The 25,924-nt window shown below is 37.0% G+C and overlaps 1 protein-coding gene across 18 annotated transcripts in view; it reads right to left on the reverse strand.

Annotated features, from left to right (window-relative positions):
- Positions 1–25,924, reverse strand: part of SOX5 (SRY-box transcription factor 5) — a 960,947-nt gene that overhangs the window by 15,791 nt on the left and 919,232 nt on the right. For all 18 annotated transcript variants that reach the window (XM_034644599.1, XM_034644605.1, XM_034644606.1 and 15 more), the window contains 2 exons: positions 22,673–22,850; positions 11,153–11,298 (listed from right to left, as the gene is read on the reverse strand). In XM_034644599.1, coding sequence (XP_034500490.1) covers positions 11,153–11,298; positions 22,673–22,850 — 324 coding nt within the window. The remainder of the gene's footprint in view (positions 1–11,152; positions 11,299–22,672; positions 22,851–25,924) is intronic.

Raw genomic sequence — 25,924 nt, forward strand, 5'->3', positions numbered from 1 at the left:
AAAGCACATGCATGAAATGACAGAATAGAGTGTGACTGTCAAATGTTGACTCAGTTACAGTTAAACCCCTTCTGGCTGCACTTTTTTTTTATGGTCTACTTATATACTAATGACACGGGAGGAAGAATGAAATAAAAAAGGTTTTTAGCCCTCCAATTATGTGAACCTCACAGACCACCAAAGAAGATGAAAGATTATTTATAATGTCATAATGATTTATCAGTTGGAGATTTTTCTCATCAGCTTAAGTAAAATACAAAGAAATAATGCGTATGTCCATCCCCTCAACCTCTCGGTTCCACCCTTGCTTATTGAGAACGCCATTTTCTAAAAAATAACCATCCACCCACATAATCTAACAGCACAAATGGGAGAAAAGGCTTTCTTGTAAATTGTATATACATTATATACAAATACATTCTCTCTCTCTCTCTTCTCTCACACACAGGCACACACATACACTTCCCTCCAAGACTAACAAAAACGCAAGTTGAAGAAATCATTCACTAATTTTACTCTGGTCAAATGTAAATGTATCCAGTGGGGTATTTCCAGACACAGTAGTACTCTGAAATCTGGTATCCCTTAAGAATATTTTCCATCAGAGGATCAGTCATAGAGATATGGGAACTAAGGGTTTGGAAAGGTCCATAAATGGCCTCTGGTCTACTCATCTACAAAATAATCCTTATTTAATCTTGATGTTTCTTTTTCAAAATCCAGAGATTCCCCTAGTGGAGAAAATCATGAATTTGAACACATAATTTTGTTCACAGTCTTATTTCCTTTTATGATATTTGGTAGCCACCTTCACGAAATGTTTCCTGAAGTATAATTTCACCTAAATTTCTCAGAAACTTAGTTTCCTCAGGCAATCTGGTCAAACTGAAATGTATTGGCAGATCAAGTATCTTAAAAAGTACTGTGAAGTTGAAGACGATGGAGTGGTTTTGAAGGAGACACAGTTTCTATGAATTCAAGTCTTAATCCAGATGAATAATTTTCCAAGATAGCAGCATGACTTGTAGATAAAACTGATGAATCCCTGTCTATGATTTTAAAGAACTGATTTTAAAGTAGGAGAAATATTAGAAAGTTAATGACAATTCATTCTGATTAACGAAAGAAGAGACGAATTTGAGGAACAACGACCTGAGCACTTAATGCATGTTCCAGAAAAGACAGAGCTGATGGTTACAAACTCTGGCTAAGAGCACATAGTAGAGGATGCAGTGACAACAAAAAGCCAGTATGGATTCATTAACAAAAACAATATTAGAATGGCCTTAGTTTATTTTTCGATAGGAACTGGAATGCAGACCAGGGATGCTCAACGGCCATAATGTTTTGGGCTTAACTCAGCTTTGGATTATGTTCCTATCAATATCCCTATTGTCATGATGGAGAAGTTGTATAGGACCCTGAAAAAGAAAGTTGAATAGGATGGGAAAAGCAGGTAAAAATATCTGTCTTTAAATATATTAAGAATTAACTTATTTAAAAAAGAATCGAGCCCTGTTCTTTGTGAAAAAGGTAATAGAATTTGACCATATACAGTCAAGAGATACAACACTGACTGATGGCTCTAAGTTATCGGGTGAAATATAATGAACCACAAAGAGCTGTCTAATAGTCAGAGGTGTCTGTCCATTCCATGAGCTGCTTCACAATGTAAAAAATTTCCCCTTTCTGGAGATTTCTGAGTATTGGACATAGCACTACTTGTCTGGTGTATTTAAAATATTGAAGAGGAAATTCAAGGCCCTTTTCATTGTCTTTCAAACCCACAATTCTATGTCCTACTTTACTGGGCACTTCCTAAAACAAAACCAAAAAATTGTGACCAATGTATAAAACTATACATATTTTCTTTATCATAAATGACAGTTTTCTCAAAAGTTTTTAAGTTTCAAACCTAAGGGCACTCCACTTATAATTGACAATTCTACCATCATTTTCTTAAAGTCAAGGAAGAGATTTCAAATTATTAAAAAAAAACACAGAGGGTTATCGAGATATATTTTGTGAAGAGACTGTCACATTCAGAGAGACAATCCGATTCACCGATCCAGGTACTTTGTGACAGACACAGTTATGTGCCCCAGTTCAACGTTACTAATTTAGTCTTTAAAACAGAAAACCACTGCCAGGGACAGGAAGAAGTCACTGAGGCCTGGGGGATTCATGCACAAAAAAGCCACTCAAAGGAATCTGTAGAAAACAGATCAGTCACAAAGAAGGCACACATGAATACCATCACGGCAAAATACTGGCCTTTGCTTGTTTGTCACACTGGAGCTTATGGTGTGTACACGTGGAAATGGGAAAGCAGGAGAAGAAAAAACCAAGACCCGAGTTTTCAAATGTTTGTGTATGTGGTCAGCATTCAACCAAAGTCTAAAAAAAGACCTTGTTATATTTCAAAGCAGTCCAGATAGAGATACTGTGCGCACTGAGTTAAATCAAAAGGAATAACGTGAGAAAAACAGGAGGCCAACAAAGAAAAACAACAGAATTCACGACCGAGGCAGGATGTCCGGTAGGTGGGAGGGCTGCAGAGATGTAAACACAAAACTTGAACATTGTCTGATGATAATTGTTCTATAAACAATGAGTAACTCAGTTATTGAGCTACAGAAATGTATAGAATTTTTCTCTTTAATTTTTCCTTTTCATGGAATAAAAGCTATAAAACTGTTAGCTTTATTATGAATGTAGCCTCAGTAGCCAGTAGTCACCTCAGTTAAATAAATATAATTGGACTATTTTAAAGAGTCATGGCTTGGTTCAGAAACACTGGGTCTGACAAATAAAAATGGGCACATTGGAGTTATAGTTCACTTTTCAATTATCCATGGTTGTTTTAAGGGAAAGGAGAGAAAAATACAGATTAGAACAGATATTTAGAACCTCATTTTAATCAACAGCTAAAACTTCACATGTTTTATCAGCACTGCTTACGAGAAGCTAAATAAATAAGATGGAACGTGTTCTTTTGGTTCTTTTGGCTCTTCCTCTAGTGAATCGGCTGGTGGTGAAGGCTGGTGGTGAAGGGAGAGAGACCGAGGAAGGGAACAGATGCGGGAAAAACAAAGAATGGGAAGACAATGTACACATTATGGAGATGGAGACTGCTTAAATGAGATTTTTGTAATAAAGCCTCGAGACCGTACTAATACACATGACCAATGCTGGAGCACAAGCGAATCATCCGGCACTGGGGACTTTCTCGAACTTCTTCAGCACAGTCCATTAGAAGAGAGACTGAACTCCAAGCCAGAAGACCTTGGCTTAAAAACTGATCTCCTACTGGAATTCCTGTGATCTTCTTAAATCTCATTTTTATTTTTAAAACAAAGACTACTGTTCTGGTCATATTACGGTAGGAGGTTGAAAGCTGACGTGAAATCACTTTGGAAAGGGTAAAGCACAAAATAAGTAGCAATAGCCATTATTATTCCTATGACCCATAAGCAAGTCTTTCTCACTTGTAAGAAAAGGAGAAGCGGTATGCCTGGAGAGATTCAATGAGACCCTTTGAAATGCATGCTCAATTCAGAATATTTTCCTTGTAATTTTTAATCCATATTGGTAATTTGCAATAAATGACAATAGAGTGCAATACATCTAATAAATATAAGAGGGTAATTGAAAAACAAATGTCTCTAATTATTTCAGTGCTTTAATGTTTAGCTGTCTTGAAGGCAGCTATTCAATCTTGGAGATGAGGATAGGAGCAAGGGAAAAGAGAAGGAAAGACCATACTTAATAGATCAGGTTTTTAAAGAGAACACTTCTGGTCCAACAATAAAAGTGATTCTTACTTTACTTACAGGAAATTAAGAAAAATCAGAATGTGGGCCCATGCATGCCAATTTACACCCCTATCACCTTGGCATCACTATACTGCATTATTGTTCTAGTGTTTTATCTATGCAACATAGAACTATAATTTAAAAATATCTGGATCATTCTCTACATGGTGTTTTCAAACTTGCTTTTTTCAGGAATACTATTGTGAGCATCTCCTCATGTCTTTAAATGAATAGACAATTTCAATCATCAGAGAGGCCTGTGGGTGTCTATCCGAAAGCCCAATTTGGCATGCCCTGGGTGTCTCATTTTATTGGACCATCCTGCACTAACCCCTCTACCAGAATGATGTAAAGAACACAAGACTCTCTGTTTGAAAACATGCACAGCTTTTCTAGGCTTGAAAATTAAACCATAAAAAGTTTACTGGAAAAAAAAAAACCTTTAAAAAGCTCCTTAAAAACTCACACCATAATTGCTCCCCACCAAGCGTGGGCACTTGCTAGCTGCAGTAGTGGCACTGTGACAAATGTAGCAAAACTGAAAGCGGGCTATACTAAGAGAAAGAAAAAGTCTTCCACTGGCCATCTGTGAAAATAAGGCATGTGGCCATTAAATGCAGAGGCTGTAAATATACACAAACTCCATGAAGCAAATGGCAAAAAAGGACTAAACTTCAAGCTCAAACAAATCAAAATGTTTAATGCATAGTTACCACTGCTGGACGAAAACAGCTCTGATCTTTGCAGTCTGCAAACTCGGCATGTATTTCAATTAAATACCCCCAAAAAGAAAAGAAAGAAAAAGAAAGAAATGAAAAGACACAGAAGAAAACCATCTGGAACAAAAGGCTATAGACAGCCCATACTCAATTTCTAGAAACAAACAGCCCCTTTAACTTGCACCAGCCTGTCGAGAATGTCGATTGGAATTATTGAAAGGCTGACATCTAGAGTGATGGATGGGTGATGACATAATACCTATTTGCCTTTTTGTCATGGTCTTTGAAAACTGGCTGCTCTGTGCTGATAATATTCACTAAGGGGTTTTCCTTTCCCCTCCTGTCCCATAAGAAGTGTTCCCTAGCTAAGACACTCAGAATTAAGAAGGTTTTATGAATGAAAAACAAAGAGAAGAAAACCTAAGGATCAAATGCCAACTTGCACATAAAAAGCTGGTCTAGATTTCCTAATAATCAGTTGCCTAGAAAGCAGTTCCCTATCCATTTTATATAAATTTTCAGAGTAGAGAGACTCCAATAATAAAAAGGCAAGCATTCAACATCAGATTCGTGTGTCTTTTAAAGTCGTGAAATAATTAATATGTAAATGTAGAGATTAAAAAAATAATATATACTCACTTTTATAAAGAAACAATATTCATGATTTGCGTCACTGTATTTTTTCCTAGACAAATTCCAACCAGCAGACTTAAAAGTTTGGGGGCTTTTTAAAAATCACACACTCATGCTCACACACAACCGTCCCCCCTCCCCCACAGCCCCTGCTTTGCCACTGTGCAGCAATGATCTACCTCACGCCCTCCCGGAGGATTTTCCTAACATGCCTTCCTCCTTCATGAAGTTTTTCCTCTAACCACTGAAATATCTAGTTCTAACTTTACTTCTCTAACTCATTTTGGCTAAAGGCAACATCTACAAAAGCGATCCACAAATCATTAATTAATTGTAGTGTCTTCCACTGAATGCAGAGGCATGAGTTCCTTCATATTCACTTTTTCCAAACGAAACCTGTAATTCACAATTCCTCACATGCCTTGTCCTTATCTGAGGGAAGGAGCATGTGTTAGATAATGCTGAACTAGATACACTGTGTCAGTTTCTGAAGAGTTAACACTGCTGGCTCCATCCATCAGATGGCCAGCGAAGCATCAGGAAAGAATGATGGATGTAAAATTATTACAGGGCTGCCATCCGATACACTTACTGCCATTTGTAACTAATGCTGGGACTGACACACTTTTTTTCATTATTAAACATCCACATTAAGTCAACATTGGTCACTGTCATTTCATGTTTGGCACTCTGTTAAAGGGAAGGAAAGAGGTTGACAATAGCAGAAAAAGAAGAGGTTGCAGCGGAAGAGTTTCCAAGTGGCAGAGTGATAAAAATTAACCTCTGTTTACAAATGAGTCTATATAGTATGTGGTAAGGCTTCTTAGCAGTATGACCGACAAGTGAAAAGAGAGACTGCTATCATTGTTGAATAAATTACGATTTAAAATATACCTCTAAGTCTCCAAATTTTCACCTTATTTTACGAAAATTTGCAATGAATTTTCACTGAACCTCAAAAGGAAAAGTAAGGCATTTTGCCAGGTATTCTTACTTGCAGTGATCGAGGAATTCATAGCATGTGTAGGCATTTAGATTTCAGGTACACTGTAGGCAATTAATGTTTGCTTAGTGGGTGAATTCTCTACCGTAAAAAATAGACGCACGCATCTGCATGTTTATTTTTGTGAGAAATAATAATAATAAATAATAAAACATGTTTTATATGTGAAAGTAGTACAGAAGTCGGCCTTAACATGTAGAAACATGTGTAAGAACACACATTCATTGGTTTAATCTGTCACCCAGGCAATGTTGGGGTTTGTGCGTGCGTGTGATTATGTGCGTGTGTGTGATTCTGTGCGTTTTAATTCTTTAACAACCACAGACAAGGTATAAGGCCCTGGACATGTAAGAGTGCAAGAATAAAAATAGTTAGATGACGACAAATACAACACAATCAGAACAAACCAGCTTCATGAAGAAAATATTTGAGACCTTTGACATCATTTTTATCATGTAGCTGTGGCTTACAATGGTTTTTTCCTTCTCAATAGCCACTCTGGTCCTTTTCTTCTCTGCCAATATAATCTTTGATCTTAACATATCCCTTGATCTCCAGGAGGATAAGCTAAGGTCTCTAATTCAGTCCCCAAATATAATTCATAATCAACTTAAGGCAGGTTCTCTTCCTTTGAGTAACTGTCTTAAAGGTATGCATTCAACCGATTTCTACCCAAAAGAGATGTTTATGGAAGTCTGCTTGAGGGGTGCAGTGAAACATCTCTATGTGAATAACGTAAGAAACACCCCTATGTGAATGAAGGAGGAATGAAACACATCTCTATGTGAAAGAGGACTGAAAATAGCAGAGAATCTGCTTTTCCTTCCCGAGCTGGCCTGCCTTCAGGGCACAGTTGTAGGTACAGCAACATTTTATGACCCTACGGGAAAAGCTAAAAGAATCGCAGAGATTTCAACCCTGATATTGCTGAGCCGATGAACTAATGCCACCAACTGCCTCCTACAGAACTTTATTATGTGCTAAAAATTAATCATCATCTGTTGAAGCTACTGTACTTGATTACCTGACGCATGTCATGAAATACATGTCTAACATACACTACAGCATGGGCACCATTCCCTTAGGATAACTACTTTGGGGGTGAGGCAAAGGAGCAAGGAAACTTCTGGTCTATTCCACATTTCAGTCAAGTGCATTGGGTCTCTATTATATTAGTGGGGCCTGCCTGGTGGTATCAGGACAAAAACTGAGGTCTTTATGGTTTCCTATTAACTATGGCTACCTTCACATATAAGGTCAGAACCTGAGTATGCAGTTGGTCATATGGTCAAGACTGTGCCACGGGGGTACTAATGAAGCAAAGTGGGTGGTTTTGAAGAACTAAATGTATGAGGGTCTTTCTGATTCTCTCTACCTGAGAAGATTTTTTTATTCATCCATAACACTAATCTGTGAAGAGCTATGTGATAAAAGATAACATTACCCGAATATGCAATCAGGCTATAATTAACCTGAAATGACAATTATAAATAACACTGTGTCCCAGAGTTTCCAAGAAACCTGATATACACAGTTTTTGGGTATGTTGAAACACTTCCAAGAAAAGTAAAAAAATGAGAAATCTTTTAGAAGTCTTCAATTAAAATGTGTTTTAGTAAAAATGACTTTCATTATGTGTTTTGGTGCATATTACTAGAAAACATTTGTCCCTATCTTCACACCTCTAATTGTTTTTACTACCAATTACAGCTTTTCAGAATTAAGACTTTCTGCTTAGGACAACCATGTTGGTCATTTGAAATGTGGAGAAAATACCATGTATGAGGTTTGTGTACTCAAGAAAACAGATCTCCACTGCAGGATTCCAACGTAGGGATCTCAGGTCGTGCTATCACCTCTCAGACCGGTGGGAAGTGCTAGGCTGGATTTCTTCTCTTTTCCCCTTTCCTTCCTCCGAGATCCTTTCTATCTGTTTCTTTCTTTTATCTACCCCTCCCCCCCCATCCTTACACCTCACACACTTTCTGGGTTTAGGAAGATGGGAGCATTGTTTTAGTGAGAGAAAAGTCCTTCTTTCGGTATTCAAATGATGTGACAGAATGCAAAAAAATTATCATATATTCTGTTTATGTCTTTCAAACAGAAGCAAAATTTCAAACCAACTACTGATCTACCTATGCTCTGGCCATGGGTAAAGTTAGGCAATTTTAAAAATGTATGAAAAACTAGGTATTAGGAGAAAAACAACACAATAGGCATAGTGCTGTCACTTTATGTGGAAAAATAAGCAGCCGCTTTTGTCAACTCAGGTATAGAAATGGTCTGATAGGCTAAGCAAAATGGGTGGGGCCTTTATTCACTTCCTACAAGTAGGCTCACACACATAAAGATGCCATGATTAATAGTCAAAATAATAATTTGATTTAAACTATAAACTTTATAAAGGCAGGGGACTTATCTTCTTGTTCAATACAGTATCTCAAGCACACAGTACTACCCCTCATATGCAGCAGGTGTTAATTAAAGGATATAAATTTGGCATTATCTGATACCCATGAGTTGCCCATAGATCAATCATTAATATTACAGAAACGGCACCCAAGCTAGTTCAACAGGAAAAGGCAACAACAGTTAATATCTGCTTCTCAGAGAGCTTCAAAAAATCACACTTTCATTGTCAGGTATCGAGGTGTCGTTCAGACCCTTCTGCTGAAAAGATTTACTTACACTTTACCAAAGTCTTCCATACTATTGTAATAATGGAACTGTCTCACTTCCATATTTTAAGATTTTCACTTAAAAACCCATGAAAATATAAGACTGTAGTTGATGATGTAAGTCAACTGCATCGAAAAGGGCATGTGAAAAGATTTGGGAATGACAGCCTTCTGGAGAATGGAGACATCTTAACTGGCCAACAGGTTTTGGCAAGTATGACTCCAAAAATTGATTTCTAAAAAGTTATAATGCTAGAAAAAAGAAGAGGAAATTGAAGGCAGTAGTGTTCCACAAGAGGCAACTCTCCCTCCTGCAATACAAATGGAGAAGGTGCTAATCAGAGAAATAAAATAAAGTCTGATTGTAGAGGGAGAACACGAAGTGAAAGTAAAGTCCCCTAACAATGGACAACTATGGAGTAAAGTGAATGCAGATGGCTCCACTCCTGGTACTTAATCAAAAGGCTGAGCAGAGTCACTGGAGCCGGCATAAAGTCATGTGTTAGAACAACAGCTGATCTGTATTAGAGGAGATTAACTCGCAGTGCCGTGGTGGAGGGCCCAGGATTATTTTATGTACTTCCATTGCCTTACAAGCCGTCAGCACAATTATTGCCCTCCGATCTGAATGAGTGATCTGTAACCACAGCTAAACAGCATGCTGCTTAGGGGCCTAGGAGCTTCATGAAGATGAATTTCCATACTATCAAAGTGCTTTTAATGGGCTCCCTGATCCAACCACAAGGCCTGTTTTGCAAGTATATAGAACTCAGGATGAAGGCTTCCTGTCCAAAAGGATTTGGTCGGTTGTCACTTGACAATTCCCAGCCAGCACAGGGGAGGAGAGGGGGGAGATAGGTAGAGTTGTCTCTGCTTTGGAGGATTAAAAAAAAAAAGGGTACAGATGCTTGCTGAATGCAACCAACTGCTGTATCCACAGCTGAATTCAATGCGCTTAACAAATAACGGCAATTTAGCTATGCTTGCGAGGAATAGCTTGAGTCACTTTGCATTAGCATCTGGCTGAGTGTTAAACTCATTTCTACATGGGGAGCAGAGAAAAGGAATTTCTGTTCAAGCATCCTTTCAAGAATGTTTAAATATTTGAATATAAATTCCTTTATGCTTGCTATCATTCCTTCTTAGAGCTGTCACTTTGCTTTTCCCCTTCCCTTCTGGTGCTTAGCTAGGAAAATTTTGTGCCCTCCTCGCTGCACCAGTATCGCTCTTCTTATGCTGTGTGCCTGCCAGGGATGTATCCCTCTCCCCTCCAGGAATAGAGCAGAATTGGAGTCATTTCTCCATCCTTTTGACCCATGTTTGGGCCAGAGGAAAAGTAAGTTGTGACGGGATCACACACAGATTTTACCTCCACTGTGCAGATTGTAAACTTCTTAGAGATTGCACACCAAATTCCATATAAAACCTGGGAAACCAGAAAGCTATCCAATTAGCAATCTGCTCATTCTGGACACTACTGTTTGACTCGCAAGCTTCCCATGATGGTTAACTTTCAAGTTACTGCTAAGTAGCTGATCATTTTTTTCCTCTTTAGCTACAGGATTGTAAAAACAAGACTCAGTAACATTTTAAATTTTCAATTCAAAAATTTCAAATATGACCAAGATAAGTAAATCATTTGGAGTATTCTGTAATGACATACTATTTTTCTGAGTAAAATACAATGTAGCTTAGACAAAAGAGTTTGACATTATTACATCTCAGATAAATTCAGCAGTTTCACTGGGCTTACGTATAACAATAATGTCCAAGTTTTAAAACACATTTTGTTTTATAATAAAGTCAAAATTTCCAATTCTGCAGTCATCTAAAACTTGATGGTGCTTTGCATTGGAAACATATTATGACAGGCTCAGGATCCTAGTTACTTAGACTACAAGCATGGGTATCATCCAAGCTTATGCTGATTAAAGAAGATTCAGCATTTTCAAATCCAGCTCATCCCCAAATACAAGTTAAGCATCTCTGTAAAGCAAAACTTTCACTCCGACTCAGATACTTCAAATGCCATTCCATTTTAATGCAAACGGATGGCAGAAAGGGGGATATTAATTGTCAATATGGTTTGGAGATGGATAGAAGAGAATTACAACGCTTCTCATTTCCAGATGGTTTTGATTAGGATGGGCATGAAGATTTCTGTACTGACGGGGCGGGGGGGGGGTTGCGGAACAGAGGGGAAACCCTCATTCTGAGGCGGTGAGAAGATGAGAAAACAAAGAAGAAAAAAAGCATTTAGGCAACTGAAGTGTTTTTGGAAAGTCCGTTATGTCAGGAACTCACCTTTTCTGTCCGGCAGTTATTGAGACCTAGACTATTCACAACAGCCACCTTCCCGTCAAGCACCTGCTGCTCCCGCCGAAGCTGCTCCTTCATCTGCCGAGCCTCTTGGATTGCCTTGGTGACAGCATCATGGTCATTTAAATAACCTGAGGACGTGACAGAACAAAGGCTGTGTTTTGTGCAAATGCATGGTGAGGTTAACCTTTAACCATAAAAAAACACAACATGTCGTCTTTTTTTTGGGGGGGAGGGGTAATGGCTAGTGTCTGGCATATAAAACTTTCTCAATTTCATGAGTCTAAAATGAACGAATGAATGAGTAATTGATAATGCCTGACTCAGAGTCATATGTGAATGTGTTGCCAAGCATCTGTAATGCAAGTGGAATATTTAAGTCCAATATACTTGTTTCCACATGCTTGGAAAGAAGTATAAAATTTAATTTTGAAATAAACTTTTTTTGTCAGTTATCTGAATATTTTGTAGTGCAAAAATAAAACCTATCTTTGATTATTTTTTCACGTAAGGATCATTTGAATGTTACTATAGGATAGAGGTATGATGATTATTACTCTAATTATTGACATTCTATCGTATTGGAAAGGTCAGTTCAGGGTCTGCATACAGCACTATTAGGGTTGTTATATACAGAAGGAATAAATCATTATTAACTAAGTGAAAGGAGATCGTCCCCCCGCCCCCACCGAATCCACTGATGGTGAAGGAAACCACAGGTGACACTGGTTTGCTGTGGATACAAACTTGTAAGAGTTAAGGGCCCAAATTTCAAGCACAGACTGGAACCAAGCACCTGTGAATTGTATGATAAGAAATTGTGGCTACTGAAAACTACAGTCACACTTAATTCACACGCCTAACAAGATGGTCAAATGACCAACTTGCGTCTACAGCTCCACAATCCAGAGTAAGTAAAAAAAAAAAAATTGTCAAAATATTTCTTTTAAAGAATAACAGGTATAAGGAACAACACTAATTTTTAACTTAATTTTAACACTGGTCACTTATTTATTTGATGCACACTATTACGATCGTCTGCATGACTTTAGGGTAGAATACCAATGGGAAAAGACTGTTTTGTAAATATTGAAAGAAAAGCTAATATATCATCTTTCACTCTCCCTATCTTCTAACTAGGGCATAAAATGGCATAAACTGAATCTATAATATGAAATTGCCCAGAAAAGGGACTTGTTTGTGACATGAGGCTAAATCTAACCAGATCCATTGGTGAATTGTGACAGATGGAGGGACTGTGAGACAGAAGGCAGGCACTAATCACACATAAAATGACCGGCTTGCCTCAACATGTTCCATGGATTCCAGCAAACTTTACACCCTAATCCATTTTTAGAACAAAAAACATCTGGGCCATAAATCCTCTAATCTGCCAAAACACGCTATTAAATCCCATGATTTGTTGAAAAACACTAAGATTAAAGAAAGGAAATATAAAATGGCTAACTGCCGTGTTAGGAAAGTGTTATTAATACTCTTTCTTTGTCTCAATTATGAATGTTCTGGTACTAAAGAGCCTTGTCTAATCATGTCAGATTACACATCCTCGTCGTATTGCTAGACTCTTCTATCTGATCCGTTGATTGCCAAAAAACATAGAATACTTTCTTGCTGCTTAAACGTTTCTATTGAAGAAGCTGGTGTCAGATTAGTGCAGTGCTTCAGTGCTGGAGGGTTTCGAAATGATCCACGCTTTCCCCAACCCCCCGATATGCACAGACTAGACCTCATCCTCTGATCTCCTTGAGGCAGAAAGATAAGTTCCAGTGTAGGCGACAGCAAGAGGAGGCTCGAGAGTGACTATATGTTTTGCTTTTTCAGAGCTCAATTCATTGGAACGTATTCAAAGAACAAAACATCCTTGCTCATTACAAATATAATATGAATTGGGAACAACTATTTAGACCGAGGTCAAGCCTTTAGGGTTAATGTTTACTTTAAATTACAGTGGTTTTTAATCTTATATTATCCTCAGCATCCTGTCTTCGTTCTGCTGAACCACCTTCTTAATATATTATTCTTGAACTGATTCTGTTCATGAACACTACTACTCTCGAAAGAAATACAGCTTGTATAGGAGAGTGATGGTTTCAGGATATGTTCTCATTTAGTAAAAGATCTTAAGAGGATCAGCCTGATTTTCCTATGCTCTGACCCCTGTTTATATACAGCCGGGCATCATGCATTTTTGCAGTCTATTTAGCTTCTCCAGAGCACAAATACATTTTGAAATGGTTTGGCACATGGCGTTGAATAAAAGTATGAATTCTTTATGTCTTTAGGTGCTGCCAAGATAACATTGTGCAGGAAAAATGATTAATATAGATGCAAAAGGGATGCAAATTATATGGGGGTGAATAACTGACAGACATATGTTCTGTAATGTCTATTTCCAGTTTGAGGTGTGTGTTCTTAGGCAGGTGGAAATAGGCGTCCACTTTAAAATAAACCTTCTTGCTTTTAGAGACTCTTGAATTTTAGTTAAAATGCTTTATGAAATCTAACATTTGTATCTGCTGTGTTAAATTTTAAGGCCATTTATATGTTATAGAGTTGAATCATAACAGGATTGTTTGCTGGTTCTTTCCATTTTGTTCTCATCACAGTCACTAAATACCAGTCTTGCTGGTATTTATACTTGCCAAATGGCTTAAACTCTGATTCTGGAAACTCCTTATTGGTCAATAAGGCTGAACTTTCACCTTTCTGCCCCACCCCCACCCTGACCCCTACTCCATGCTAGCTTCAAATCTGTCTCCATTTCTGCCCATTTCCTCCTCCTACTTTCATTCAAGGCAAATCCCCCCAACTCGTGCTCTAGATTTCTATACCTCTCCATTGGTCATTCGCTTTCACATTTATGTCATCCAGATCTTCTCCACCATCTCTACCACTTCAGTTTGTAAGTACTTAAGTTTCTCCACCTGAGACGAGCAAATAAATTTTCTCTTTCAACTTTGTGTTGCACTCTCTTTCCAAATGTCTCTCTTTGCCTTCTAAGATTCTTATCACACTCTCCCATTCCTTCCTCACTCTTCCATTTCTGCTACAATCTTGTTTCTGCTGCCCTTGCTCTTTTAAATTGCCAAATCCAAGGGACACTTGTCATGGCTTGCAGAATGACCTCACTGACAATCCCCTCATTATAGAAATTCCTTTCTTCTTTGTTTCTCATCATAAATGGGATCCCCTTTCCTCTCTTCCTCCATCTTCATATCCTTGCCTGGGATCTGTTCTTCATCTCCTCCTTAGATTTGGTCCACAGTTACAATCTTCAGAAAAAATTGGCATTTTAAAGTTGGAAAAGCCTGAATTAAAATAATAACTTTGCCACTTACAAGCTCTATAAATTGTACATGTTTGTCTTACCCATTTAAATCTCAATTATCTTATTGGTTAAATGGAGATAATATTCACTAGATAACATAAATGAGTTAATACAGTCTTGCATAATAAATGGTCCACGAAAATTATTCACTGTCAGTTTATTTACAAAATGGTATAGTGAAATAGATAGGATTTAGGCATTGGATGCTGATGGGTCTGGGTTTCTATTTCTTGGGAAGTGTGATATTTGCAAAATTATAACACTTAATTTCATTGAGTTTCCATTCCCACCAACTGCAAAATAAATGTCAGGTTGATGGAAGAATTAAACAAAATAACACATCTTGTGAAGGAGTAGATAGCACTTGGTACCTGAGGAGGCAGCAGAAAATGTTAATTCTTTTCTTTTCTTTTTGCTTTCATTATCTCTGTATGCTCACCCTCAGCAGTCTTATTGTATGGCTTTGACCATAATGATAAAAGCTGTGAAGGGATATCATTTCTTGTTGGTATAGAGGTTCAAGGAAAGGGAGTCACACCATACAACCCCACAAATGATCAGTTGATAGATTTTATTCAGTCCGCATTATATATTTAGGCACCAACTTCATCAAAAGATAGGGTTTGAAGGTGGGTATTTGCTTAGGAGAGGTTTGGTGAGCTTCAACCTAACGAGGGAAGTGGGAAGGCAATGGTCAATATGGCTTCCAGTTAGCACCTCAACTGAGATTTGGAAAATGTAGGTTAGGGATCATTAGTGTAAGAAATCTGCAAGATTCTGTAACTTTGTTAAATTCATCACAGTTTGATTTTTTTGCCTTGGTGTTTCTTTTTAATCACTACCACAAAATTCTCAAAATTAAAAAGGCCCCTTTTATATATTTTCAGGGGCAGAAAAAAAGGGATAACCTGGAAATAACGTGTTATTTCATTTAATTCTTCCATCGACCTTACATTTGTTCTATTACAAAAATGGTAAATGGTATAATAGGACATCTATTTAAAGTTTGTATTTTTAAGCTGGTTTATTGTTGTTAAATTCCATGGTCAGCTTAGGAAACTCATGAGCAATCTTAGGGTAAAATCGAAACAGAAAGAGTACTAGTTGTTCCACAAGGCAAGAAACTGTTAAAAGGTAGAAGGAAAAACAGGAAACCACTTGTAATGGTTGAATTGTGTCTTTCAAAAAGATATGTCCATGGCCTAACCCTGGTATCTGTACATGTGACCTTATTTGGAAACAGAGTCTTTGCAGATGTAATTAACTTAAGGATCTTGAAATGAGATCACCCTGGATTTCAGGTGGGCCTTAAATTCAATGACTGGTGTTCTTAGAAAGGAGAGAGAGATCTGACACAGAGACATGGGGGAGAAGGCCATGTGAATATGGAGGCAGAAACTGGAATTATGTATCATCATAAACTGGGAACACCAGGGATTACCAGTAGCCATAAGGAGTGAGGTGAGGCATGGGACAGATTCTTCCTCAGGGCCTACAGAAAGAACTAACCCCACTGACACCTTTACTTTGGATTTCTAGCCTCCAAATAGTGAGACAATCAATGCCTAGTTTAAGCGACTCAGTTTATGGTAATTTGTTGCAGCAGCCTTAGACACCAAATACCACAAGTGGTCTAAGCGTGCTCCAAGAGTCAAGGGGTGATCCGAAGTACTATAAAATATCTGCTGTCTTCATCAAATCCTTCCTGATTTTTAGATACACATATCTGTCTACCAAGCTTCTCTACTTGAATGTCTCATGAATATCTGAAATGCAACACGTCTAGCATAGTATTTGTCGTTTTCCCACTGTCTTAAAATTAGACATCTTGCCAATGTCTTTCTACATTCCATATCCCTTTCCAGTGGCCCATTCAGTTACCTGGGGGTCACCTAAGAGATCTTTACCCCATATATGTAATAAGCACCCAAGCTGTGACAGTTATGCTTCCTCCTCAGCTTTCAAATGTGTGTCTTCTTCATTCTCACGGTCCCCACTTTCACTAAAGGCCCCTCATATCTCACCTGGGCCAATGTCCTAACCTCTTAACTGGGTTCCCTAATGTTAGACTTACACTCCTTGAATCTATCTCCTTTATCTACTTCCAGGTAAAGCATTCCAAAATATCCCCCCAGAAGGAATTTGGATCATGTCATTTTACCTGATTAAAAACCCATCTCTCCATACCTTAGTGTTTAAGATCATAGGATCATAAGATGATGAGATGTAATATTCTGTGAAAAAATAATTCCATGTTCAAATAAGTGTGGGAAATACTAAATTAAAGTGAAAAAGGTTTCTTCATTGCATAAATTCCCAAGATCTTGATAATGTTAGTGTGCATTGTGAATCTTCAAGAGATAACAAAAGTATGCAGCTTTTCCCAGATATATTGGAACAAGAAACCCTGTAATGTTCCCCCAAAAATGTCATTCTGGGATAAATTCCAAACACTTTACAATGGCCTGAAAGTCTCTTCACGCTATTGATTCTGCTTATTTTTCCCGCGTCACTTCCCGCTGGTCTCTCCAGAGTTCTGTGCTTAAGCTGCATAGGACTATGTCCTATTCCAAGCACTGGCCTGTCCCCTCCCACCCCCACCCCTCTCTCCCAAGCTCTTCTTTTTTATTGAAATACTCTTTCTTGCTAGTGTGTTTGGGACTTTATTCAAATGTCACCCCTTCTATAATGACTTCCCTGATATACCCCAGGCATGCTCCTTGGCAACATTAGAACTTCTCATCTCTGTGCTCCTTCAAAATCTTATATGTGCTTTTACTGTCACATGGTCTTCCATTTGTTTAAGTTGGTCTTTCATACCAGTCTTTGAACTACTTGAGGGCATTTAAAAATTTTCAATCTCTTATTCCTTTCGCCCATGGCAGGGTCCACTGAAGGAATAAATGCATATTTCTAAGTTGAAAGTATCTACCTTTATAATTCCAAGTTGATTATCTATGTCATCACATTGATGGAAGCCTATAGTTTAATGACACAAATTTATTGAACTCATGGATTTAACAGATGCTATGAAGGCAATACAAATTATTATTTACTACATATTTATTTTACATAGGACTTTTCAGCTAGAAGTAAAAGTAAGGGCACATGTGTTTCAAGTTATTTTCAACAAATACTGATTTTTTTCTATTGTTGAGGTCACCTATCATCACCAAATTTTGGGCACCCTGATATGTAGCCATTTCTTCATCTGTGAAAACTCACAAGAATTAATTAGATTATAAATGTGAAAGCAATTTGTAAATTGTAAAGTGATATGCAAATGTTAATTGCCAGATGATGAATAATACTCTCAACTTCCTGACAATCCACTGGCTTTCTATTAAACTATTACAGTATTTTTGTTCAAAAACCTACCCTCATAGAAGTTTTTCTGATTAAAATTGTAAACTAATGAAACGTCAAGGTAATATCCTCCTTCATGCCATTATATTTTAAATTAGCAAGTTGTAGAAATAAAGTACCAAATTAATGAACTGGAAAATATTTTCCCTCATTCTATTGAATCAGTGTAGGTTTACTACATTTGCTCAGTAAAGTTTTACTTTTCATTTGTTAATGCCTCCAAAGAATAAAGGGTAAGCATAATACATTCTAGTATCTTCCAAAGACTTAATAGAAAAAGACTGGAGGCTATCTAAAGCCTCTATCCAAGACTGTCATCTGCTCATCCTCCAAACTTCCATCTGCTCACCATTCTGCAAAATGTATGGCATAGAGAAGACATTTAATACCCATTTATTCAATGAATGAGTGAAAGGCTAGATAAATGACTGAGAATAGCACCAAACACAGAAAGCCTACCAACAGGCAACAACTGAAAAGGGAGCATGCCAACCAGAGATCATGAATCCCTATGGTCTCAACCTCCACTGGCTGTGAGTCTGGGCAAGTTACTAAGGTTTTCTTGTACAGTCGTTTTCTTGAAATTAAAATAGAGGAAATAAACATAGAGTCACAGAACTGTCTACCCGGTGACAGAAACTTACTTAGAATCCCTGGGTAAGCACTTAGCCTCCTTAGGCCCTGGTTCCTTATCTGTAAAATAACAAGTTTTGACTGGATGATAGGAATATCTGCTCTATTTTAGGGTCTATAATTCTAAAATTAGCTTCAGTGAGAACTAGATTAAAAATGCTTCAAAAAATGTCAAAAGTATTATACATATGTGCAACATAGGTGAAAAAGGCCAATAAAAGAAAGATAGCATTTGGTCAGAAGATTCTAAACTTATCATCATTCTTCTGAACTATTCATACCTTTTAAGGATTCCCTTTCTTTTGGAGCAACCTATCCTTTGCATACCGTATCAAAAGCATTCTTACAGAATACACTGTAATATTGGTCACCCACCTCAAAAACTCACTTTCTATATTTGTAGCTAATAGATATATAGCAAAGAGCCCATGTCATTAACGATAACTTAAGTTATCTTTTAGTTCACAGTTTTCCTTGGTTTATTAATGGCATAACACATTAATTCTTCTTTCAGGGGTGACCTTTACAACACCATTAATGCACACAGCTTTTATCCAACTACGTTATTACTCATTACAGTTTCAGCTTTCAACATCTGCACTTGCTGAAAAGAGAAAAGTAAATTGTAGTGGCCTCAAATCCTTGGAAACTATAAGGGATGTGTGGATGTGTATGTGGTGAAGGGATTTTTCAGGGAAAAAAAAAAAAACTAAAGGAAGTTTTAGTAGTGGAGAAAGTCAGATGATAAATGTCATTAAATACATTCTTGCCTTTCTAAAATATTTTGTCATACTTAATCCCTGGAATGCTGAAGTAAAAAATCCTCATATGATAAAAATGCAGATCTATCAGTTATTTTGTTAAAAACTCTAGTTCTGGTGACATTACAAATGTAGCTCACAGACCAGCACTGTGATATTTATGAGCCCTCATGTCTATTATGGCAGTGAATCATTCCTGCCAAATAAAATATTTTTTCTTTTACATACTTAGGACATGAAAGGAAGTCTTATCTTGGAGTCCATTTAGGACGTGGAGTGGAGTAACTGAGTTAGGCCATCACAGAGTGGTGCATAATGATAAAAAGCGGACGTGTACCCCAACCTTTCCAAACTTCTCAAAACTTAAGTGTTCACAGTGTCTGCTCTCACTGCTGTCCCACTGCCCCAGACAGGCTTCCTCTTGGCAAATAATCTGGAATTCTGCTCTGTGGAGACTGAAGCACGTGAAATACATTCCTTCAGTTTTTTGTTTTTTGGGTTTTTTTTTTTGTCCATCCCACAATTTCTCTGTAACTTTACCCTTTTTTTCCCCTTCGTTTTGTTCAGTCTCAGAAAAAAGAGGGGCTTTGCTCCTTTCCAACGTTAATCCTTTCTCATGATCTTTTGTGTCTTGTTCCATCATCGTCTGTGCTCTCTTTCATATCCTTATCTGTCTCTGACTCTTCTTCCCCTTGACTTTATATATATATGACTATATATGTGTGTGTGTGTGTGTATATATATACATATATATATATACACACACACACATATATATATATATAATATATATATATATATATGAATGATTGCCCTATTTTAAAACCTGTCTCTACAAAGTCCTTTTAAAATAATCATTTCTCCACACCAAGCTTACAAAAAGACTGGTCTATAGATCAACTGCATTTTCTCTCCTCATAGTCTTCAAATCATTGTGATAGAAATTCTGTTAAGGCATTCTCCTAAAACTTCTCTGTCAGAGTTTACCTCTCTATGAGCTGCAGCTAAATCATAAGCCTTTTTCTTTTCATTGTTTTTTAACTATTCTGCCAAGTGGGACACCATCAAATAACCCCTTCTTTTTTGAAACTTTCATTTTTCCTAGGCTAGCATGACACTGCCCTATCTTCATTCTTATTCTAAATAGTCACTTGCTCTTTATCAGTTTCCCCCCTAAAAAAATGTGCTGGTTTTAAAATGTGCCCAATGATGCTTTGATATTCTTCTTCCCTTGGGCTGGGCTACCCTTGTGATTCTCTTACAATGAAGAGAACAGAGCAGACTGGACTCTGTGTGACTCTTGAGACTAGGTCATAAAATGCACTGTGGCTTTTCTCTTTGCTCTCCCTCTTGGAGCACCTGACCCTTTAGCCAACAACCATGTGAGTGAGACATCTTGAGCAAGGAGATCTATCCCTAGTAAAGTCCATAGAGGACTATAACCCTGCCTAACACATTGATTGCAGCCATAAGGCCTTAAGCCAGAACTACCCAGCTAAGCTGCTTCCAAATTCTGACCCTTAGAAACTGTGAGATAATGAATGTTGGTTATTTTAAGCTCCTGAGTTTTAGGTTAATTTGCTATGCAGTAATAGATAACTAGTACAGTAGGTAATACTTGTGATTCTTTATCCCACTTCTTACTATACACTCTTTTTTGGTGAACTTCCTTTTTTTTTGTTACAGGTGCATATATCTTTTCATTTTCTTTATTTCTTTTAATTCTAGTATAGCTAACATACAGTGTCATATTTGTTTCAATATGGCGATTTAATAATTCTATACTTAGTTTCAATATAGTGATTTAATAATTGTATACATTACTCTGTGCTCATCATGATAACTGTACTCTTAATCCCCTTATATCATAAAATTCTACATCTAAAATGTTAGCACCCTTTAACATATTAGGCTTACATTTATAGTTTCCTCCTGAATACCTATACCTAAATGGCTCCTTGTGTTTCAATGCTTACTACGTCTTTAAATTTATGTCTTGCAAACCTGCTTCCACTCTGGTCTTCTCTTTCAGGAGGTATCATCCTTCTTATTTTATGTTAAGTTAAGGGAGGTATCATCCTTCTTATTTTATGAATTCAAAATCCTAGACTCCTCTGTCTCCAACCTAAACTTCACCAGGTACTCTCTATTCAGGATAGGTTGTATCAAGTCTTTTTTACTAATATCTCTTCAATCTATTCCTTCCTTTGTTTTATCATTGCTTATTTCTATTTCACATAACTCTTGTCCTACACTAAAACAATGGTTTCCCTGATTCCTATCTCTTCCTGCTGCCAATACTCCTCTTTCTTAAAGTTCTGATCAGATTGCTGTCTGGAGAAAAAGTCAAAATTTCTTAGGATAGCATTCAGTCAGATTCCATCTGCTCCTTTCAGTTTTAGCCCTGATCACTTTTCACTACACACTCATTCTATATTCCAGCCAAATCAGTGCATTTCCCAAAAATATGCTATTTTACTCTGGGTTTTTTCTTAAAGACTAAAATGCTTAGGAATGTCTCTCTTCCTCAAGACTTCACTTGAATTAGGCTATCCCCAACTTAGCCTTCCTTGATCATTCCCAAATAGAATCCAACACTCTTCTTTTTGATTACAAGGTTGTACCTATGCTCTGAAATAGCACTTACTATGGCTGACTAGTACTATAAAAGGGATGACTTTTCCCCTACTAAACCCTGAGCTCCTTGAAGGCTTGTCTGTGCTAGCCTCCTTATAACCCTATGCAAATGATAAACATATCAATAAATGTAGGTTGAAGTAAGTGTTTCCAGTCTAATTTATGTGTTACTGAGGCAAAAATTATTGGAATTTTTTAAAAGTTAGCTTATGGAAGCATTTTCTAATGTTTACTTTACCAAAATGACAATTGTGGAGAAATGAAGCCAAGTAATTTTTATAATACTTTGGTGTATTCAAGGAAATCTCAAGCAGTATGGAACTGAACAAACTCCATATCCTGATGGGTGACTGCAGATCTAGGTAGAATGTATTTTATCATTACGTATAATTTGTACACATCACAAAAAATGGAAATATATTTCAGTAATGGGAAAGGCAAGTCACCTAACAATAACATTCTGGAAACATTGCTCTCTGCGATTAAGTCATTTAGGCCTCTTTTTTATAAACTTAAGAACATCTGTTACATCAACACACATAACCAGTTCAATGAGCTTTTCAGGGGGACACTGTAACTTGGATTTCAGTTATAAATTTCATTTGCATGTTTAAAACACACCTATGAGGTTCATCAAATTGAAAACTCTCCTACAGAACTAAAACCATGCACAGGGTATGCGTGATTCGCCATTAAAAGATGATTTCATTCAATTGCCATAAACAGAAAATCAGCAAGAACAAAAGAAACAGAACTTACCTATTGTGCTAACTCTGGCTGAAGGACTAGCTAATGCTGCTGGGACAGAGGCTTTGAGGGGGCCTGCCCCACTGTTTATTCTCAGAGCTGGCATATGGGGAGAGGTGGGTGATGTGGGTGATTTGCCATCAGAGGTCTTGGGTTTAGCTGATAGGTTCAGTGGCTGTGCCACTTCATCCTGCAATGATCATTAGAACATGAGCTGTGATAAGGCAAGGCTGATCAAAAATGCCTAGAAAAACACAGGTATATAGCCTGTCATTACCCATAAAATTACTCTACCAATCAGTGATCTTAACATTCAACCTGTACATTATGGTGTTTGGTTAGCTGTCAACAATGTCACTTTTAACTACATATTATGAAAAACCTTTAGTATAAAAGAAAGTACACATGCACTCAACTATCCAGAATGTATAAAACTGGTGTCATCTGTAAGAAATAGTCTTAAGCTATTCCTTGTGCTATTCAGTTTCATTGAGAGACAATGACATAATTAATATAAAATTATGATGTAGGTAGGCTTTTTTTCAACCTCTGAAGAACAGGGGTTGAGTCCTAAGCACCTTTGTTCCCTGGTGCTTAGACAAAGTACCTGGAACATCCATGATGGAGGAATTAAATGGTGTGTATCTCTGATCAGAACTCCTCTCTAAATTAAATACAAAAAAAGAAGGAAACTTTCTAACTTACTTAGAAAATAATCTTTTCTCCTAGGTTTCACACAAACAGTTTGGACTTTATCTAAACATGAAAATAAACATCATTGACATTATACCAATAAGTACTATTTATTTGTATGCGACACTATTCTAAACACTTAGCATTACGTTTTTAAATCTAGGTTTGTTTCCCAGATTTTCCTTACAACGTATACCACAATCAATACACTGTGGTACGAGGATCTTTATGTGGTTAATTCAGCCTATATGGTGAGTTCCAATTGTTCAATACTTGAATAGGTCAAGTTTATGTAGTTTACATTCTATTTTAAACCTTTCTATATTAGCCCTTGTGTAATTTCATACATAAAATTTATGTATACAATATCATTAAAATTTCTAACACATCATTTATTAGAATCAGATAATATTAGCATTGCATCACTTTTTCATCACAAACTGAGAAATTTATTTCTTTTTTGTGTTCTAAAATTAAAATAGGTCATATGTTAAACCTTATTGTTTATAGTATCTACAATTTTACAAAGTATTATTGTAGAATAAAAATTTAGCTTCCACTTAGCTATTGTTCTGTCTTCATGAGTTAAGAACATAAAATATCTACCAGTATTAGCGGGATAACCTGCTGAAAGTGGAAAAATTTAGAATCAAATGGTGTGCTTTGATGGCATGGAAATATATGAATGTGTACAAAATCTTATACATGTATCTATGAAAAATCATTGAAATCAATCACTTTATAAAAATGGTAAAATGGCATAATATGACATCTATTTAAAGTTTATACTTTTAAAGTGGTTTATTGTTATTAAATTTCATGGTTGGCTGCACTCAGGAAACTTATGAACAAACTAGAAGAAATTAATCTTTAACACTTTTTTTAAAAAAAATCTGTTTTCTGTTTCAGAAAAAAAAAAAAAGAATAGCTATCTGAAAATCTAAGAGAATTCAAATGGCAACCTGGGATCACATTTGATGTGCAGTAACTTGATAATCAACATACCAAATTTATATGGATTCATATAGTCTTAGAAGGAAGGTAAACTAATTCCATGACTGGTTCACTATATAATTAAGAAAAGTTTACTTTAGCATTTTAAAAACTGCAGGGCAAAATTATTCCTGGATCTTTCAGTCTGGAACATTTGGTTGAGCTGGTGAGCCATAATCTTTATATGTGATGTTATGGTTGACAGAAAGCCAGAAGTATTGTGCCCTTTTCCCCCCATGGCACAGTATGGGTGGGTAGTTCACAAATGGGATCCTTGGATCAGTACCGTCAGCACCCCTTGGGAACTTATTAGAAAAGCAAATTCTCTATTGTAGAAACTTCGGAGATGGGTTCTAGCAACTTGTTTTAACAAGCATTCCCAGATGATTCTGATGTACACTAACATTTGAGAGCCACTACCATATACAACATAAAGGGAGAAATGAAAAAAAAATTATTAAGCTTCAAAACCTTAAAAAAAAAAAGCTTCCTCAACGTAAGGAGGTAGCATTAAAAAATAAATAAAGTTGGGGGGGCTGGGTGGCTCAGTTGGTTAAGCATTCTACTCTTGATTCTCTCAGTTCTGGTCATGATCTCATGGGTCGTGGGATCAAGCCCCATGTCCGGTTCCACTCAGGATCTGTGTCTCTTCTTCCCCCTCCTCTCTTTCTGTCCCTCGCCCTGGCTCATGCTCTCCGGTGAGCTCTCACTCTCTCTCAAATAAACAAATCTTAAAAAAAAACAAACCATAATGTTATCTCAATCTTTAAAATTTTATCAAAGCATAACATTTGCTAATAATAATAAATGAAAACATGCATATGCATAATGAACTAAATGCTACCAACATTCAGTAGGCCACCAAAGATTAGGATCCAGATTTTCTTCTTGTTAATTCAGCCTAAATATCCTGTCAGATAGGAGCTTTACTGACTATGCAGCCGTAAATATTCTAGACCTTTTCCCTCTATCTGATGTACCTGCTTACTACTTTCTGTTTGAAACTACTGGCTTTTGTCATGACAGCCTGAAAACTTCCTTGGACAGTACGCGCAACTCTTGAGAAGTTTTGAGGGGAGACTTGGAAAAATTAAGGTGGTTGTTTCACTTGACTGTGCAGAAAAAAAGAGAGGAAGGAATATATTCCCAGAGTTGCAAGAGAAGAGATTTATGAGCACAGAGGAAATAGAGCATGAGTGTGTACGTGTGGGGGGAATGGTGGTGTTGACGAAGATGATGCGGATGTAGGTGCTGACGGGATACGAAGCATATGAAATGTCATAAAGCTTAGCTTTAAGCACTAAGAACTATTACATGCACGTACTGAAAAATGATTACCCAAAGCATTTATTAGAGCAAGAGACCCACTGGAACTCTTAATATTCTCCTCCATTCAAGGCAGCACAGATGTCTGAAAGCCAAAAAGTGCAAAGCCCCAAGGACATAATAGAGGTTGACAGTTCCCAAGTTGATAGAAATGTCATTCAAAATTGCCCTTTCGTTCTCTTTCATTGTGTGACCAGGCTAATGGTATATTAATAAGAACCCACATGCTTGATCCTTATAGTGGTAACTATA

This window comes from Ailuropoda melanoleuca, chromosome 16, assembly GCF_002007445.2.
Source record: "Ailuropoda melanoleuca isolate Jingjing chromosome 16, ASM200744v2, whole genome shotgun sequence".
In the NCBI taxonomy this organism is placed as follows: domain Eukaryota; kingdom Metazoa; phylum Chordata; class Mammalia; order Carnivora; family Ursidae; genus Ailuropoda; species Ailuropoda melanoleuca.